This window comes from Podarcis vaucheri (genome assembly GCF_965113315.1).
Source record: "Podarcis vaucheri genome assembly, chromosome: 17".
Lineage (NCBI taxonomy): Eukaryota > Metazoa > Chordata > Lepidosauria > Squamata > Lacertidae > Podarcis > Podarcis vaucheri.
In genome coordinates this window covers 10,234,042-10,250,266 of record NC_138755.1, presented here as the reverse complement: position 1 = coordinate 10,250,266, position 16,225 = coordinate 10,234,042, and the positions used below count along the sequence as shown (strand labels likewise).

Sequence of the window (16,225 nt, the reverse complement as noted above, 5' to 3'; positions counted from 1 at the left end):
AAGCCTTTGGTACCCCAGTGAGGTGATCTAACTTCTTCAGCAGGGGTGGGGTGACCTCAGGCCCTCTAAGCCCTCTTTATCTGGCCCTTAGGATTCTCTGCAGGCCGCTCCTCCTCCCAAGGCTACTCTTCTCGGCCTAAACAGAACGTGACCTTGTACTGCTCAGAATACCTCTTGCCTGCTTGGATGGAGGGATGCAGATGTAGTAACCACAAACACTTGTGTGGCTGGACTATAGCCTACTGTACAGAGCAAAGAGTCATATGTACTGCTCCACCCACCACTGGCATGTGCCCCCCCCCAAAAAAAATAATAATCTCTGAGGTTGTTCAGGCGGGCATGTAATCCTCTGGCTGAAAAAGGTTCACCAACCTGCAGTTCAGCAGCATATTTTACTTTAATGTGACGCTCTCTTTTCCAAGTGACCCAGGTGTGCTTGGTCTTTTGGAAGATTGAGTTTACCCAAAGCTATGCAGTGACACCTTTTTCAATAAGCCTGGGAAGGCGGAGCTTTTTCTTTCTTTTTTACTGTTGCTGGGGCTTAAAAGAGCAGCAGACCAAGTTGACCCAGGGTGCTTGAGAGGTTCTTCCAAGTCCACCCAGTTTCCAAGCAGGATCTGTCGATGCTGTAGAACAGAGCTTGTCAAAATGTACCAGACGTAGCCAAAAGCTGTTTTATAGCTGCAATAAAATGAACTGGGCAGCCAAAGGCATGTCTGCACTTTGTGTTCTGGGAATGTGCGCCATCCGAATAGATCACCGCCATTAGCATTGCTAAGCAGGCACCATTTCTCAGATATCTAATGTCCACGAAGCAAAAGGCAATCAATAGGCTGGACTTGCTGTTTGAAGTGGCTCGCGTGGGCTAAAGGGGAATAGCTCTGTTTGTGGTTTTCTCCTTGCAGCAGTGCAAAGCCATCAAAACGCACAATATGGACATGGGATTTGTCTAACTTCTGATTTGCCTTTCCTCCTCTTTGCATTAGTTATAGGTACTGAAACGAGTTACCGTATTTTTCGCTCTATAACACGCACCCGACCATAACACACACATAGTTTTTAGAGGAGGAAAATCCGTAGGCATGCCACCCGTAGGCATTCCCTCCATAACACACACAGACATTTCCCCTTACTTTCTAGGAGGAAAAAAGTGAGTGTTATGGTGCAAAAAATACGGTAATTCTGCTTTTCAGTAATTCCAGCTAGTTGGGGAGTGGACAGTGACATATACTTCAGACATATGGACAGTTTTCAGTTGACAGCCACTAGGTGGTGGTGGTGGTGCATCCCAGATTCCCATTATTTTGTATAAATTCTTCGAGGGGGTGTGTGTTAAATTTGCTCTTGTTGTTTTGTTGTTGTTTTTGTTAATTCTAATTAAATTTGTATAGCGCCCTTCATTTGAAGATCACAGGGCAGTTCACAACAAAACTACAAAACGAGAACATATTTACTCCTTATCCTCCCAACCCTTGTAAGGAGCTACTGAGGGTTGAAAGTCTGGGGCAACTTTTACAGATATATGGGCATAGGTAAAGGTAAAGGGAGCCCTGACTGTTAGGTCCAGTCACGGCCAACTCTGGGGCTGCGGCGCTCATTTCACTTTATTGGCCGAGGGAGCCGGCGTACAGCTTCCGGGTCATGTGGCCAGCATGACTAAGCCACTTCTGGCGAACCAGAGCAGCGCACGGAAATGCCGTTTACCTTCCCGCCGGAGCGGTACCTATTTATCTACTTAGACTTTGACGTGCCCCCTCGGCCAATAAAGTGAGATGAGCGCCGCAACCCCAGAGTCAGCCACGACTGGACCTAATGGTCAGGGGTCCCTTTACCTTTAAATATAATAATATAATATAATTAATATAATATAATATAATATAATATAATATAATATAATATAATATATAGAAAAGTCCTGGGCAGCAAGGTCACTACAAATTCTTGTGCTCCAGAGGGCAGAGATGAGTGGCATCTCCTGCACTGCTCTTAAGCTGTTTCCCAGAAGGATAGAAATTGGCCAGTGGTTAGCTCGTGGTCTGCAGTAAGAAGGAAATGGCCCTTTTACATAGCTATTAATAGACTGAATTTGAGCCGCAGAGCCATCATTTCTTGTGTTCTCCCCTTCCTTTGGACAGGGCCCAGTGTTGAAGTCAGTTGCTTTTTCGCCATTTCTTGCTGCGGCTGTTGAATTTCCAGAGCATCTCCCATTTCATATATGTGAAAGGCTTCTCTGTGCTGGTTCCTTGCAAGCCAACTAAACTCCCTGGGCGAAGAGCAAATGTGCTTGCAAGGGGAAAGCAATGCAGTGCAGCTGGTGGAAATTTGGACCTCACTGGTGCAGTTCAGATCTCCAAGTCCTGCTCTTAGTCTGGGTTCTCCTATAAAATGGAATGAATACTAGCCAACTTGGTATTAATTTGATACCAAGCAATCAATGTTAGCACTTACCTGGCCTATTTCCAGTCACCCACGATAAGAAGTATAGACAAACAGACAAATATAGAAGTAGTATTTTTTCTTTACAGTCACTCGTGTATTTGATAGAAGTAACATCAACTCATAAGTCAACACCCAGCTCGGGCATCACATAACTACCAGTAGTTAGCATGCCAGAGCTTTGTTCGTTATCAGAATTAATCAGACAAATTGCTCCACCAACTAAGAGCAGCCATGCGCCACCACCCCCAAAATCGAGAAAGAGCTATCAATCTGTCATTTTTTTCTGTGTCTGGGTCAGGCGAACTTTCCCATGTAGTGCATGGCCATTCTTAGTTGGATAGAGCGATTTGTCTGGTTAATTCAGATAATGAACGAGACTCTGGCATGCTAACTAGTTATGCAACCCCCAAGCTGGGTGTTGACTTACTTCTATCAAATACTTGAGTTATTGTAAAGAAAAAGACTACTTCTATATTTGTCTGCTTGTCTGTACTCCTTACTGTGGAGCACTTGTCCTTGGTGATATATTTTTCTGTGCCTTTGCATTGTGCTATTCTATCACCATCCTCTGCATTGTCTGTTCAATTTCTAGTCATATCGCAGTTAACTGGGCACTCTAATCTGCGTTCATACTTACTTAATAGCAGCTCAATAAAGCATAACTAGTGATGAAAGGCCTTAAACTCAAGATTGTCCCTGAAATGCATCTTAATTGGTGTACAGTGCTTCATGTAAGCCATATTATCTTCATACGGAAGATAATATTATTCATAAGAAAAGAAAAGAACCTTGAAACAGTGCAACATGGCAATATAGAAAACATTATAGATTGCAAATTGTATAAGAATAGCATTAACAATCAGAGTTCTTCTTACCCTCCTTCTGATTTTCCCCAAACCATCTAGTTGTGAAACAGAATTTCTGATCTCCCCTAGCATGTTGGCATTCTGATATAAAGGTCATAGTTAGTCCTCCAAGGCTATGGGCCAAGATCCTGTGGCCTTCAGCTGAGCACATGAGGTAGAGTTGGATAGATAGTGAGCAGAGAAAGAGAGTATGAATCCTTGAGCACCTTTTATATTGATCAGTAGCTGGGTCAGGAGGATGGGTGAGTTTCATGAAATACTTAGGTGAACCAGTGTAAGAGAGAAATCGTGGATTAACATGTGGGGGAAAGTTTTAAAAGGCAAATGACATCCTATTTGTGCTGATAATATGACCTTGTATTTCATCTTACTGTCATGCAAGATGCCAGGGACTCGCACGTCTGCCACTGAGAATCAGCCGAATAGCTCCCAGCAGCTTGCGCATGAGTGGCCCAGAGTTGAATCTTTCCATTCTCTTCATCCACTTTTGTCCATCATGGCTGCTGTACAGTTTGCTGAAGCTTGCTGTAGTGGGTTGTTTACAGGCCTTGTAGGGTCCTGATTTACACCTTGCAGAATTGCTACGGGGTTGTAAAGGTAAAGGACCCCAGTTGCAAACAACTCTGGGGTTGTGGTGCTCATCTTGCTTTACAGGCCAAGGGAGCCAGTGTTTGTCCGCTCCGCAGACAGTTTTTCCCAGTCATGAGGCCAGCATGACTGAGCTGCTTCTGGTGCAACGGAATACCGAAACCAGAGCAGTGCACGGAAACGCCGTTTACCTTCCCGCCGAAGCAGTATCTATTTATCTGCTTGCACTTCTGGCGTGCTTTCGAACTGCTAGGTTGGCAGGAGCTGGGACCGAGCAATGGGAGCTCACCCCCGTCACGGGGATTCAAACCACTAACTTTCTGATTGGCAAGCCCAAGAGGCTCAGTGGTTTAGACCACAGCGCCACCTGTGTCCCTATGGGGTTGGACTTGTTTGATTAACAGGGCTGGTTTAATTAAGAAGTGAACTCTGCAGAAAAGTTGGCGGGAGTTACGTTTTTCATTCAGTTTTGCAGCCAGGCTTATTTTCCTGTATGTCTTCCAGCTGCCCAGAAGGCCCGAGAGCAGTTTGAAGAGGTAGAGAAGTCCCTGAAAGAAATGGAGGAGTCTATCAGGTATGGCTTTGGGCTGGCAGCCACAGTCTCTCAAGGGTGAGGTGGGCTTCCCTCTGGAGGAGGGGCAGAACAGAATCCATGTCACTTGCAAGGGTAAGTAAAGTCCTTAGATCAGAGTTAGGGGGACCGAGTTTTGCAGGCAGATGTTACTGGTGAGCCAAGCTTGACAGGTTGGGAAGGCCTCTCACCTTTCAGTCACAATGGCATTGGGTGATGTTTTTGCCCCCATCCCCATTTGAAATCAAGCCATGTGAGCAAAGGCATAACCTGGGTGGAGCACGGAGCAAGGGCTTCGCTACATAATACTTTACAAGGACTGTTGGACACCCCCCCTTTGTTTTTAGTTCAGCTTTGTCCTTACCTGCCTCATGCCTGATGTCATATATGTGATGTCAGACGTAGGGTATGGGGACATGGCTTGGCCAAAACAGCCTGGCATGCCAAACAGGGAGGATTGATGGGCCTAATTAGCTGTGAAGGCTGGAGGTTCCCTTACCCCTGCCTTGGGTGAATTCTCCTTGAGGCCTGCAATATTTCTTTCTGCTTGACACTGACCCTTCCCCGTTGGCTTCCAGCAATGGCAATTTGTACCCCCTAGCCAGCTGTTTGTGTGATTTCCCCAGACACCTAATGGTTTGAATAGGTAGTACACTTGGCTTCAGTAGGCAAAGTCTTTGGGGGGGAGGGTGGTGATGACAGGGAGGTTCTTTCTCCTGGACATAGCTGTCAACGTTTCCCTTTTTGAAAGGGAAATTCCCTTATTCCGAATCGGATTCCTCGCAAGAAAAGGGAAAAGTTGACAGCTATGCTCCTGGACCATTTACATTGTCTTGGATCTAATCTATATGGCTTTTCCTCCTCCCTCTCTATCCCCTCCACCTCGCTACCCACCCTCTAAAGAAGAATGTGCCATTCTCCCCGCCCCCCATTTAGTTAGGGGAGCTCAGCAAGCTGGTGTTTGAGGACCCATGTGCTAAAAGCAAGGTGTGTGTGCCCATGGGAATTCTGTTGAGAACCACAAGGGTGATTTTTAAAGGGTTAAAAGGGCTGGTTTTGAAAACCCTATCCTTTGTCTGGTCTTTCTTGTTGCTTCTTACTTTGTTAATGCATCCTCAGCTAGGATGCTAGGAGAGGTTACTGTTCGTTATTTTACTGTGAAGATAAGAGCGCTTTGTACAGTTTTGCTCTAGGGGTTTGGGCACTGCTTTGATGCCACTTGCCATTCAAATCGCATCTCCCCCCCCACCTTTCCCCGGTCCCAGGTGGGGGAGGGGAGAAGGATAGAAGCCAAAAATAAATTTCAAGCTGTCTCCTATTGATTGTATACATAATTATTGCCGTAATCACGCCACTCCTGAGTTCTTAGGCTGGGAGGGCTGATGCAGGGAGCAGATGGGAGACCTCGGCATGCTTAGCTTGGCTGACCTTGGTGACAGACACTTCATTTAGCTATTGGGGGAGGATATATTTTGCTGGTTTCTGCCGCCTTCTCAGTGGAAGGGGATGTACAGTGGCAGGGGCACTAAACGGACCCTGTGGCTTAGTGATTTCTGGCCGCATCTTCAGAGTCTCTTCACGTACCCATTGTGGCATGGTGGTCTTTTTTGACGTCCTTTATTACTTTGCATTGACTCCCAGTCTAATAAGTAAGTATTATCAGCTGTTCCTTCCTTTCTCCACTTCATCTTCGGAATGGCTATAGTCACTTGCAAGTGGTTAGAATGGATGCAGGTTTTGTTGTGATACAGCGCATTGCTCAAGTCAACCAGCCAGTTCTTTCCGGCCAAAGGTTTTTGCACAATTTCCGTGCTCTGTCCCTGAGACCATTTACCCTGTTTCTTCTGACAAATCTTCCACTAGCTTGCTTGGAAGTGCAGCAGGAGCTTCTCTGTCCGAGAGGAGTGTGCTAAAATAAATCTTATTCCGCAAACTAGCTATGAAGGGCTTGTCTGAATGAACCTCTTGTTACATCTATTACTCTTCCCTATAAATATGTTGTTGTTGTTTTTAAGGAAGCAGAATAAATTATACAGATTAAATCTATGAAAATGTAATTTATTCCGGGCATAGTATTGCAGCTTCCTGTGCACTGACTTTAGCATCATCTTCAGTGGAGAGTCTACAGATTTATTTCCCCCCCCCCACACACACATCAAGGGCAGTCCCTGCAAGTACATGGGGACGCCCTAGTCTGACCAAGACCTCTGAACAGGCTCAGGGACAATGCTGTAGCTTCTCATTTATTTATTTATTTGCACAAATTTATATGCCTTTAATCATAGAAGAATATGAAAGTGGTATGCATCAAGGAATACAATAAATCAAATATTTAAAATATAGGAATCAGTGAGTAATAAAATGCTAAGATATATCTGGGAAAGCCTGATATTTAGTGTTGCTGCTTTCCCAGTATCAATGGCCAATCTTAATATTCCTTGATGGGTAGGTCTAGGATAGTGGCGGAGAACCTGGTCCAGATGTGGGATTCCCAACTCCCATAGCTCTAGCCAGAGTTAGGGATGATGGGAGTTGTAGTCCAGAAACATCTGTCAGGTGCCCAGGTTCCTCACTCCTGACCAGCAGAGACTTTATGCCTCTGGAGCAACTTTCGGTTCAGAACTTCGAAAGGCATAGAGGTTACAAGCCTTGACAGCAGGCTCTGATTTCTGGAGAGATTGTGCAGGCAGAGCGATTAAGCTGCTTCTGTCGTGAGCCGGAGTCCTTAGGAAGTATACAACTATGGCCACTCAGACCTAGGGTTTCCCCCCCTGAGATTGTAAGTGTGTGCCATGCCTGCAGCACTTCAGCTGGCAGGAAGGGGCTCGCGTGACCAACAGTTTATCCAAGCGCCCTCCCCCAAGCCCCCGTCTCTACAGATAGGCAGCAAGCATGTCAAGGAGCTGTAGGCTAGAGCCCTTCTTTCTGATATGCTAGTTTCCCCTGCTCAGGAAAGGGTGTGTTTTGCGGGGGCAGGGGGAGTTGCGTGGAGGAACATTTAGTCATACGAGCCCCCCCCCCCAGCCATCTGAAGTGATACAGCCAAAACACATGTTTACCCCCCCAGGGAGAACTAGGCCTTAAACAGCAGGTGCAAAACAAGAGCTTTAATTGAAGTCCCTCTTCAGCATTAGCTCCACATGGGGCATTTCCCACCCAGCCATAACTCCGCTGCGCTTGCAGTGCAAACTGCCCCTCCCCACCCCAGGGAGATCTCTGGCTTGTCCCATTAGGAAGGCTTTTAAGGGGGTAGGGGTTGGAGAAAATGTGTCAGCTAAGTAAGCAGCTAATGGAAGTCTGGAGTCACAGCTGAGACCTGTTTTGTTGGTGTCATCTTTCCAAGCTCTCTTTTTTTTAAAGTAATGAAAGGCATCTTTCCCTTCTAAAGGAAGGAGGATGTTTCACGGTCTCTTTTATTTAGGGCGACTACCTGCCCTCCCTTCATAGTTTCAGCACGGCCGAGCATACTTGCTCACCCCTATCCTTAGAGTCTCACAGCCTTGAGTCGCTGCTACCCCACTTTTCCCTGGTTGCTGGTGGGGGGCTGTTGCAGAAAGAGAAGTGGCTTAAGGCTCCGAGGCAAAGTCTGGGTTAGGACCTAAGTGCCCACCTTGGCATGTCCTGCCACAACAGACCGAGGGAGGGAGGAGAGGACAGGAGTTTTTCCTTCGTCCTAAAAGCTATGTTGATCAGACCAGGGCAAAGTGGCTGCTATGGCAGGTCCTTTATTAAACAAAGAGCTTTGCATCTCTCTGTGCGCATGGGGGAGAGAGAGACCCGTAATTAGGAGTAGCCTTGGTGACAGGGCGGTAACCATGGGACCCAGCCTCCCCAACCAGTCCCTTTGCTGCTCTGTGGGGTCCCCTGGGAGGACAGGCAGATAAGGGCAAGGAACAAAGACAGCCACTTAACAAAGAGCTTGGGCAAAGGCCATTGACCCCTGACACAAGCTGGACTTGCCTTCCACCAGCGGGAGAGGGCGGAGGAGACCGATGCCAGGATAACACTTGACTCCTGGTGGTCAGTGAAGCAAAAGGGACCTGCTGCCACGCTGGCCGTCCTCTCTCAGCTCCCCGGCGTTGGCAGCATGGGGGGAGCTGTAACTCAGAAGCGGGTAACATGGCCCTATGCCTCTTCACTGCAGAATCTGGAAAGCTATTACCCACCAGGTCATGCTTCACTTTGATGAACCATTGAGCTGGCTCAGCAATATGGCGGCATCAGTTCCTCTTGTTTTTAAAAAAATCATTTTTTCATTTAAAAAAAAAAGACAATTTGTGAGAAGCATGAAACGTTTTGCCATCTTTGTCTCACGCCAGTCTCTTGCTGGCCTTTCTGGGATAATGTGTGTTCTGAGATGAGGTTTCACCTCCACAGAATGCATGTATCCCGCAAAACCTTTCCTTGATTGCAACAGCTTCTTACTCTTTGTCCTTATCAACTACATGGCTTCCCACCTCTGGAAATACCCCTTAATGTTATGAGCCTGCTGTCTAGAGAAAGTCACTTAAAGGCTGCCAGGAGGTCTGCCTGCTTGTTTTAAATTTCTATCCATGCTTCTTGTCGCTTATGCACAACTCGGAGCAGCCTTCAGAATTTTCAAATCACAATATTCCATCTGATAAAATGTTCAGTTAAAAATACAACAAACACTTATTTCCTTCTCTTCTGATCTTGGAGCTAAAAGCCACATTTTTTCCTCATATGCTTTCTCTATATTTTGCTGTATATGTTAAGTAGTAGGAATTTCAATGTATTAAGACAGATTTAGTGGTCAGAAATTCTCAGCCTTTCTTGACTGGATTACTTTTGCCTTCTGAGCAAAGCATCCCTCCTGTATTTCTGTTAAAATTGACCCAGGAATATTCCAGTAACCCCCTAGCCCCATTAACCTTATTCCGTCAAATGTCCTGTTAGCCTGTGTGTAGTTTTTCTTTTAACAATGTCGCCTTCTTCCTTCCCTCCCCCAGGAGTCTGGAGAAAGAGATCTCCTTTGATTTTGGACCTCATGGTGAATTTTCTTACCTCTACGGCCAGTGCTATGAACTCACCACTAATGAGTAGGTGCCTGTGTCCCTTGCTTGACTATTTGTTTCCTCTGGGGAGTAGCTCTCTTCTCTCTGCTCAGCCCTATGACATCTGGAGTGCTCTCTTTGAACTGTGTGTCTTACAAGCCGTCACTCCAGAGGTGCCAAAAAGTAGGTGGGTGGCCTGCCCACCCGCCAGGGTTAGCCTGTAGAGCGGCAGGAGATGGAGATCTGGCCAAAAGGTTCTTTGTTCCTGTTCTTGACTGTAAGACGAGCATTATTAATGAAAAGGAAGCTGATTTTTACTCCCCAAAACTGTAGCTTGGTAGTATGGCAAATTCCTCTATAACAAGGTGGCTAGCTTTTGGCAAGCTTACTGGGGCAGCTCAGGGTGAGAAGAAAGGCACCCCCTTCAAAACTGAAGATGGAAGGCTCCAAAATTGGAGCCAGGGACTCAAAATTTAGGCAGATAAGGCTCCATCAGAATTCATTTTTTTACTAGTTCTTGGGGAAGTGAGGTTCTCCACTCAAGAGAAGAGGTGCTGTTCTTTGATCTAGATATACAGTTGTACCTTGGAAGTCAAACGGAATCCATTCAGGAAGTCTGTTCAACTTCCAAAATGTTCAAAAACCAAACCATGGCTTCTGATTGGCTGCAGGAAGCTCCTGCAGCCAGTCAGAAGCCACGGAAGCCCAGTCCGCCGTTTGGCTTCCAAAAATAGTTCACAAATCGGAACAGTCACTCCCAGGTTTGCGACGTTCAGGAGCCAAAACATTCGAGAACTAAGCTGTTCAAAAACCAAGGTACGACTGTACAAATAACTGCTCTTGAATGTTCATTATAGCTTCTAAACTGGATCTTGTATTGAGGGTCAAAGTTTGGTTTGGGTTCAGCCCATGTCCCCCAATATTTTGAATGATGCCTGGAATTTGGGTGCCTCTTGACCCTGATGTTGGTGATTGGGCAGGATAGCTTTGTGATGTGAATGTTCTTAAGAGGCTTGCAGTTCTTTGGACCAAGGTTGGGGAATGTGTCGCCTTCCAGATGGACTTCAACTCCCATTGGGCCCAGCCAGCATTGCCCGTAGTTGGGAAAGATGGGAGTTATGGCCCAGCCCTTTAAGGCCCTGCTCCTAGTTGGGCTTCTTTTGTGCCATGGGCTATACAGTAGGAGATGCCTTGTAGGGAGGGGACTAGGGGACAAGCAGGACTCCTTATAAGAAGAGTTATCATAGGCATCAGTGTTCCACCCCACCCTGATGATTAAGCAGGAGAGTGTTGCCTTCTAAAGCTCAGGTCATAGAAAGCCAGCTAGTACAGTATTTGCCAGCCTGATGCTACTGAGATATTTTGAACTACAATTCCCAACAGCCTCAGCCAGCACAGCCACACACCTGTAATCACCTGATGTCACCATGATGTTTCCCTTTGGAGACCTGCTTAACATCGAACAGACCTGCAAAGAAAAAATGTTTCTTGGCCTGCACAGTTTGATTTTTTTCAGTCAGAAACTTGCAACTGGAGACAATCCCAGCTGGCTTGCATTTGATAGCACATTTTAATTCCATACCAAATGCAATCACCACTTGGAAGCTCTGATCAGGGTCTCCTGAGTACAGCAGATCACAGCGGGGCTGGCATTTGGGGCCAAATTAAAAAAGGGCCAAACGCAGGCGCTGCTTGCAGAAGAACCATTGAGAGTGCACCAAAAAGCTCCTGATTTTCCTGTGTAGTGGCACCATCACCTACCCTAGACCTGGCGTCATATGGGTTAGAGGGAAAGGGCCATGTGGTTCAAATTAGGACACCTGGGGGGCCTAATTTGATTTGGTTGGCAAGTTGGAGTTTCCCCATTCGTTCTTTACTTGATAGACCAATAAGACTTCTATTCTGGATGCTCAGTATTTTTCCTTGTAAGCAGATCACGTTTAAAAGGTTGCACACAGTTGTATTCTGCGTGTTTCAATGGGAAGCTCATCTCGTACATTCTTAAATCTCTGGTGTTGATAGCAAAATAATCTTGGAAGCAAGGGACAGATCAGGAGCCTAGTCTTCTTCCTGCCATGCTTTCCCATTCCATCTAACCCCGAGCAGTGTCCTTTCCAAATATATTTTGCCTTGGGTGCCATCGTTTTAGGAGCCAGGTCTAATTATCGGCACTTCAAAGCACATGGCTCAGGGATCTCATGGATTTCTTTTATGCTCTTTTCCTCCTCAGATATATTTATCGCCTCTGTCCCTTCAGCAGAGTGTCTCAGAAACCCAAACATGGCGGCTCGGAGACCAGCCTTGGGTAAGAGTATGGGTAGGCAAACTAAGGCCTGGGAGCCAGAGCCAGCTCAATCGCCTTCTAAATCCGGCCTGCAGACGGTCTGGAAATCAGTGTGTTTTTACATGAGTAGAATGTGTGCTTTTATTTAAAATGCATCTCTGGCTTATTTGTGGGGCATAGGAATTTGTTCATTCCCCCCCCCCCCAAAAAAAATATAGTCTGGCTTCCCCACAAGGTCTGAAGGACAGTGGACCGCCCCCCTGCTGAAAAAGTTTGCTGACTTCTGGGTAAGAGACTCCAGTGCTCCAGGATTCGACATGTTTCACAACAGTCTGAGGTCACTAGCCTCCCAAGCTAAACAGGGAGATGTTGCAATGTTTTAGTGACTAAGCAGAGGCTGAGCTACAGATCAGGAAGTGTATAGTTTGAACTTTGGCTTTGCTCTTCAACATGCTAGGAGGCCTTATGCCAGTCAAACTCTCAGCCTTAGGACACCTTGTAACAATCCTCATCTTGGGGGTGATGATACTGATGTACCTTACAGGGCTGCAACCATGATGATGTACATCAGGCACTTTGGATAATCTGAAACACACACCTCTTTGCCCTGGCTTTTGACGCTTGAGGTGCATATTTTTAGGACCCACCTTATTTCTGTAACTGTAAGTTGTTTTCATGTTGTGACCCGCCCTGAGACCTTAAGGTGGAGGGCAGGTAATATATAAGGAATAAAATAATAATAATAATAATCACTACTATCAGTATGAATAATAAAGCCCTGCCCCTTAGCATCAGTCAGTGTAAGAATACCTACTCAATTAGAAACGGGGAAGAAAACTTCATGTGTGTGGTGTGCTGTTTTAAAAACACCTTGCTTCCTATTTTAACTTCCTGAAAATGGTCAGCTGTGCTGATAGGACCTCACTTGGTGGCTAGATCCTTGCCCCCGAGACCAGCCAACCCTGGAGCAGATTCATCCTGTGTAGAAGTGGCTCCATCTGGTTCTAAACGTTCCCTAAGGTTATGATTAGCAGGGGCTACTTTGGGTGCTCTGAGTTGTCGCTTCCTTTCCAGCACGTGGGGCTCCTGGAGCGGTCCGGAGGATAACAAATTTGGTGTCATGAAGTACGAACACGGGACAGGCTGCTGGCAAGGCCCCAACCGATCCACCACAGTAAGTGATTGACGTAGTGCTGAGAGACCAGGAAGCTTGGTCGGGTGACCAGCAAGATACAGCTGCCTTTTCAAGGCCCAGCAGCAGCGAAGTGGCCTGTCACCCAGCTGACAGTATGCCTCCCTATCTGCAGGCTGCGTGAAGTTGCTTGGTTTCCAGCACACCCAAGTTCTGGCTCAACTGGAATGAAAAGCCCCAAACCTTTATTTTCTACTCCCAAGCATGCCCATTAATGTGGGTTCCCTGATCCCCGTCAGTGAAGGAAACCTAGCTGAGAGTGGGAAGAGGGCAGTTCAACAGAAGGGTGCACTTTTTAAGAAGTAAGAAGGAAGCAGAGTTGGCTGCCTGTTGGAACCTCTGAAAGTTTGGGGCTGGGCTGCCAGTTTTAGCAGACCAGCCTGAGGGGATGGGGCAGTGGCCGTGGTTAAGTCATTCATTCATTCATTCCTTGCCTCAGTGATGTCCTAGGATTTCCTTCCATGTTTTTTAAAATAAATTTTATTAGAGTTTATAAATACAAAACTTAATCTCAAATATCTTTTTTGTTCAACATTAAGTAATATAAAAACATGGGGAAGAAGAAAAAGTAAGATAGAGAGATAAGAAAAAAGATAGGAAAAAGCTTTCAAGAGAAAAAAGAAAAGATACAGTTCAGAAATTAGAGAACTTCTGATTCTTCATCTGTCAGCTATATATAAACAATAACCACTTCATCCATTCCAACATAATATTAGGATTTCCCTTGGGAAGATTTGATGGATGAGGGATTTTTGTGTGAGTTCAGGATCAGGCTGATCTGCCTTGGTTGGATCAGAGTAGGAATTCTCCCATCCCACACTGAACAGGCCCAGTGATTTGTCTCATCTGGCAGAAACTTGGGTTGGCTATCGTGGTTGGCTGACACTGTTGCTAGTACGTTGTAAAGCTGGTGTTGCTGAACTACAACTCATCCATGTCTGAAAGCATGGTCAATAGCCAGGGATGATGGGAGTTGTAGTTTGGCAGCATCCCCAAAGAGGTTCCCCATGCCTGTTGCAAAGAAATGACAGTGGGTAAGGGAGGGTTTATGCCACAGGCAGCGGTAAATGCGATGGGCTCCTGCACAGCAGCTGCAATCCTAAGCCACAGACTCCATAGTGGGTAGCCAATGTCCTGTTTTCTCTCCTTCCAAGGTGAAACTTACATGTGGCAAGGAGACAGTGGTCACATCGACGACAGAGCCCAGCCGCTGTGAGTACTTGATGGAGTTTATCACCCCAGCAGCCTGCCAGGAGCCAAAAGACCTCGGTCACGATGAACTCTGAGGCTGGCAGGTGAGTTCCTTTGTCAAGTCTCAAGATGACACGGTAGCCATGGGCGCTGGCAAACGGGGAAGGAAAGCCATGTTCTAAGTAGTGCAGACGAAAACGTTTAGTTTGGCAGCAGTTACACATTGGAACCCCCTGCCTGTTGACACTGGGCAGGTGTCCTTTAATCCCTTACTTTTGCTTTTAATAATTACCAAAATGTTTTTAATTGTGCTTGCTGTTTTCATTGATAATTTTAATATTTCTTGTAAACTACATAGGTTTTTTAATGCAATCAAGCGGTGTGTAAATTTTGTGTACGTAAAGAAAGTAAATAAAGCCCCACCAGGAAAGGGGAGCAGAGTTTTTTGAGAAGGTTCCACCACCCTTTGCACAACTTGGCAACTACCCAAGATGAGGCCATTTGGGAAGTCGCTTTCCTCTCTTGCCCCCTTCTGCTTAATCAGAACTTCTTTTTTTAATGTATTGAAGGAAGACCAGTGTCTCTGTCAGTTCTGTTCCCTTGGCTGATTTGTCCTGTCTGCGATTTCCCCCCTGCAGATTTGCAAAAGAGCTGTTGTCAGTGGGACCAGGTTCTAATCGACATGATTCAAAGAAGCACTGCAAAATTTACTTCTCTTCCCCCCTGGGGCTGCCCCACATGGACCCCCGACATCCTTTCTCCACTGTTCGCGCTGCTCTTCCTCAGTGGACTCTGGAGCTTTTGAATAATTATGTTTACCCTGTGAAACACTGGGGATTGAGTGTGCCCCCCCTTTTTTCCTTCCAGGGCACCATCTGCCCAGATCATGCACAACACACAGGACTGCTCAGCTGCTTGGGCCATTTTCTTGCTGGGGAAAAGGCTTCCTCCGCCTCTTTAACGGTTGCTTCTTTGTGGAGGAAGAGCCCTTACTTTTCAGCCCTGCAGAGACTTCAGACCTTTTCCCCTGAAGCTCTTCTCTCCTGCCAGCATTTTCTGTTCCAAGCCAGATTTCCACTCTGTCTGAGACAGCTGAAAGAAGACGACTGGGAAAAGAACCTGCTCCTTAGCTTGCCCCCTGCACTGCCAATCACAGCCTGGTTGTTGTTGTTTTAATCTGCTGTCTGATGTTGAACTCTTATTAAAAAAAAACACACCACCACATTCCCTTCCAATAAACGTCTCTGCTCTCTTCTGTCTGTGGGCTCAAAGGTGAGATTCGGAGAGTTGTTTGGAAGGGGTTGTATGAAAGGGGGATGGCACAACATGGCCAGTTTTATGTCTGCCTTCCGTTCATGCAGCTGTTATCAGTGGCCTCCGCATGTGTCATTTCTCCAGGAGGGGCTGGCAGAAACTTCGACAGAATGCATTAGACTCAACAGACCCTCCTCTTCCTTCCTCCTCCCCCCTCCACCTTTGGGGAACTGGGCCTCCCAGGGCTGCTATGCTCCTCTTGATAAAGGTTTTGGGGGAGGGCAGCGCTGGTGCCTTTCACCTGCTCCCCTCGATTGCTGTCAAAGCCGGAGCATTTCCATAACAAAAAGGGAGGCGACTTCCCTCCCAGCCACCATTGTTTCCCATCTGAGCTCCTATCCCAAAAGGCGCCTGGTGCTGGGAAGAGGGGGTTGGGGGGTAGGTCTGACAAAAGGCCCCTCTGGTGACTGGGGACATGTTTACTGTGTGGGTTCAGCCTCCCCTGGGCAAAGAAGCAGGGAAGCATGTGCAGTTGGTTATTGATAGAGGAGGGGCACACCACCTCATCCCACCCCCCAATCTTTCCAGAGGGGGAAGGAGGTGTTTCTCCCACACCCATGGGGTGACGTAGGCGGTTTCTGCTGGCGAAACAAGACATTAAATGGAAGCATCTGTTCTTAAACCAGATCTCAAATGGTGTGTGTGTATGCGCACCCCTTAGTTCCCTTCCTTTGGATCAAATCCTCTGATCGGTGAAGGATGGATGGGCGAGACTCTTGTGCCCCACCTCCCACAAGCACCATTCATTCCCCCCACCCCCACCCC

At 46.7% G+C, this 16,225-nt stretch overlaps 1 protein-coding gene across 4 annotated transcripts in view; it reads left to right on the top strand.

Annotated features, from left to right (window-relative positions):
• Positions 1-15,385, top strand: part of PRKCSH (PRKCSH beta subunit of glucosidase II) — a 30,936-nt gene extending 15,551 nt beyond the window's left edge. For 3 of the 4 annotated variants that reach the window (XM_082204956.1, XM_082204953.1, XM_082204954.1), the window contains exons 13-18: positions 4,398-4,467; positions 9,435-9,524; positions 11,710-11,784; positions 12,838-12,937; positions 14,110-14,250; positions 14,785-15,385. In XM_082204956.1, the coding sequence (XP_082061082.1) occupies positions 4,398-4,467; positions 9,435-9,524; positions 11,710-11,784; positions 12,838-12,937; positions 14,110-14,241 (467 nt within the window). In that variant the 3' untranslated portion in view covers positions 14,242-14,250; positions 14,785-15,385. The remainder of the gene's footprint in view (positions 1-4,397; positions 4,468-9,434; positions 9,525-11,709; positions 11,785-12,837; positions 12,938-14,109; positions 14,251-14,784) is intronic. The other variant, XM_082204955.1, reaches the window with a different exon arrangement.
• Positions 15,386-16,225: the final 840 nt, after the last annotated feature.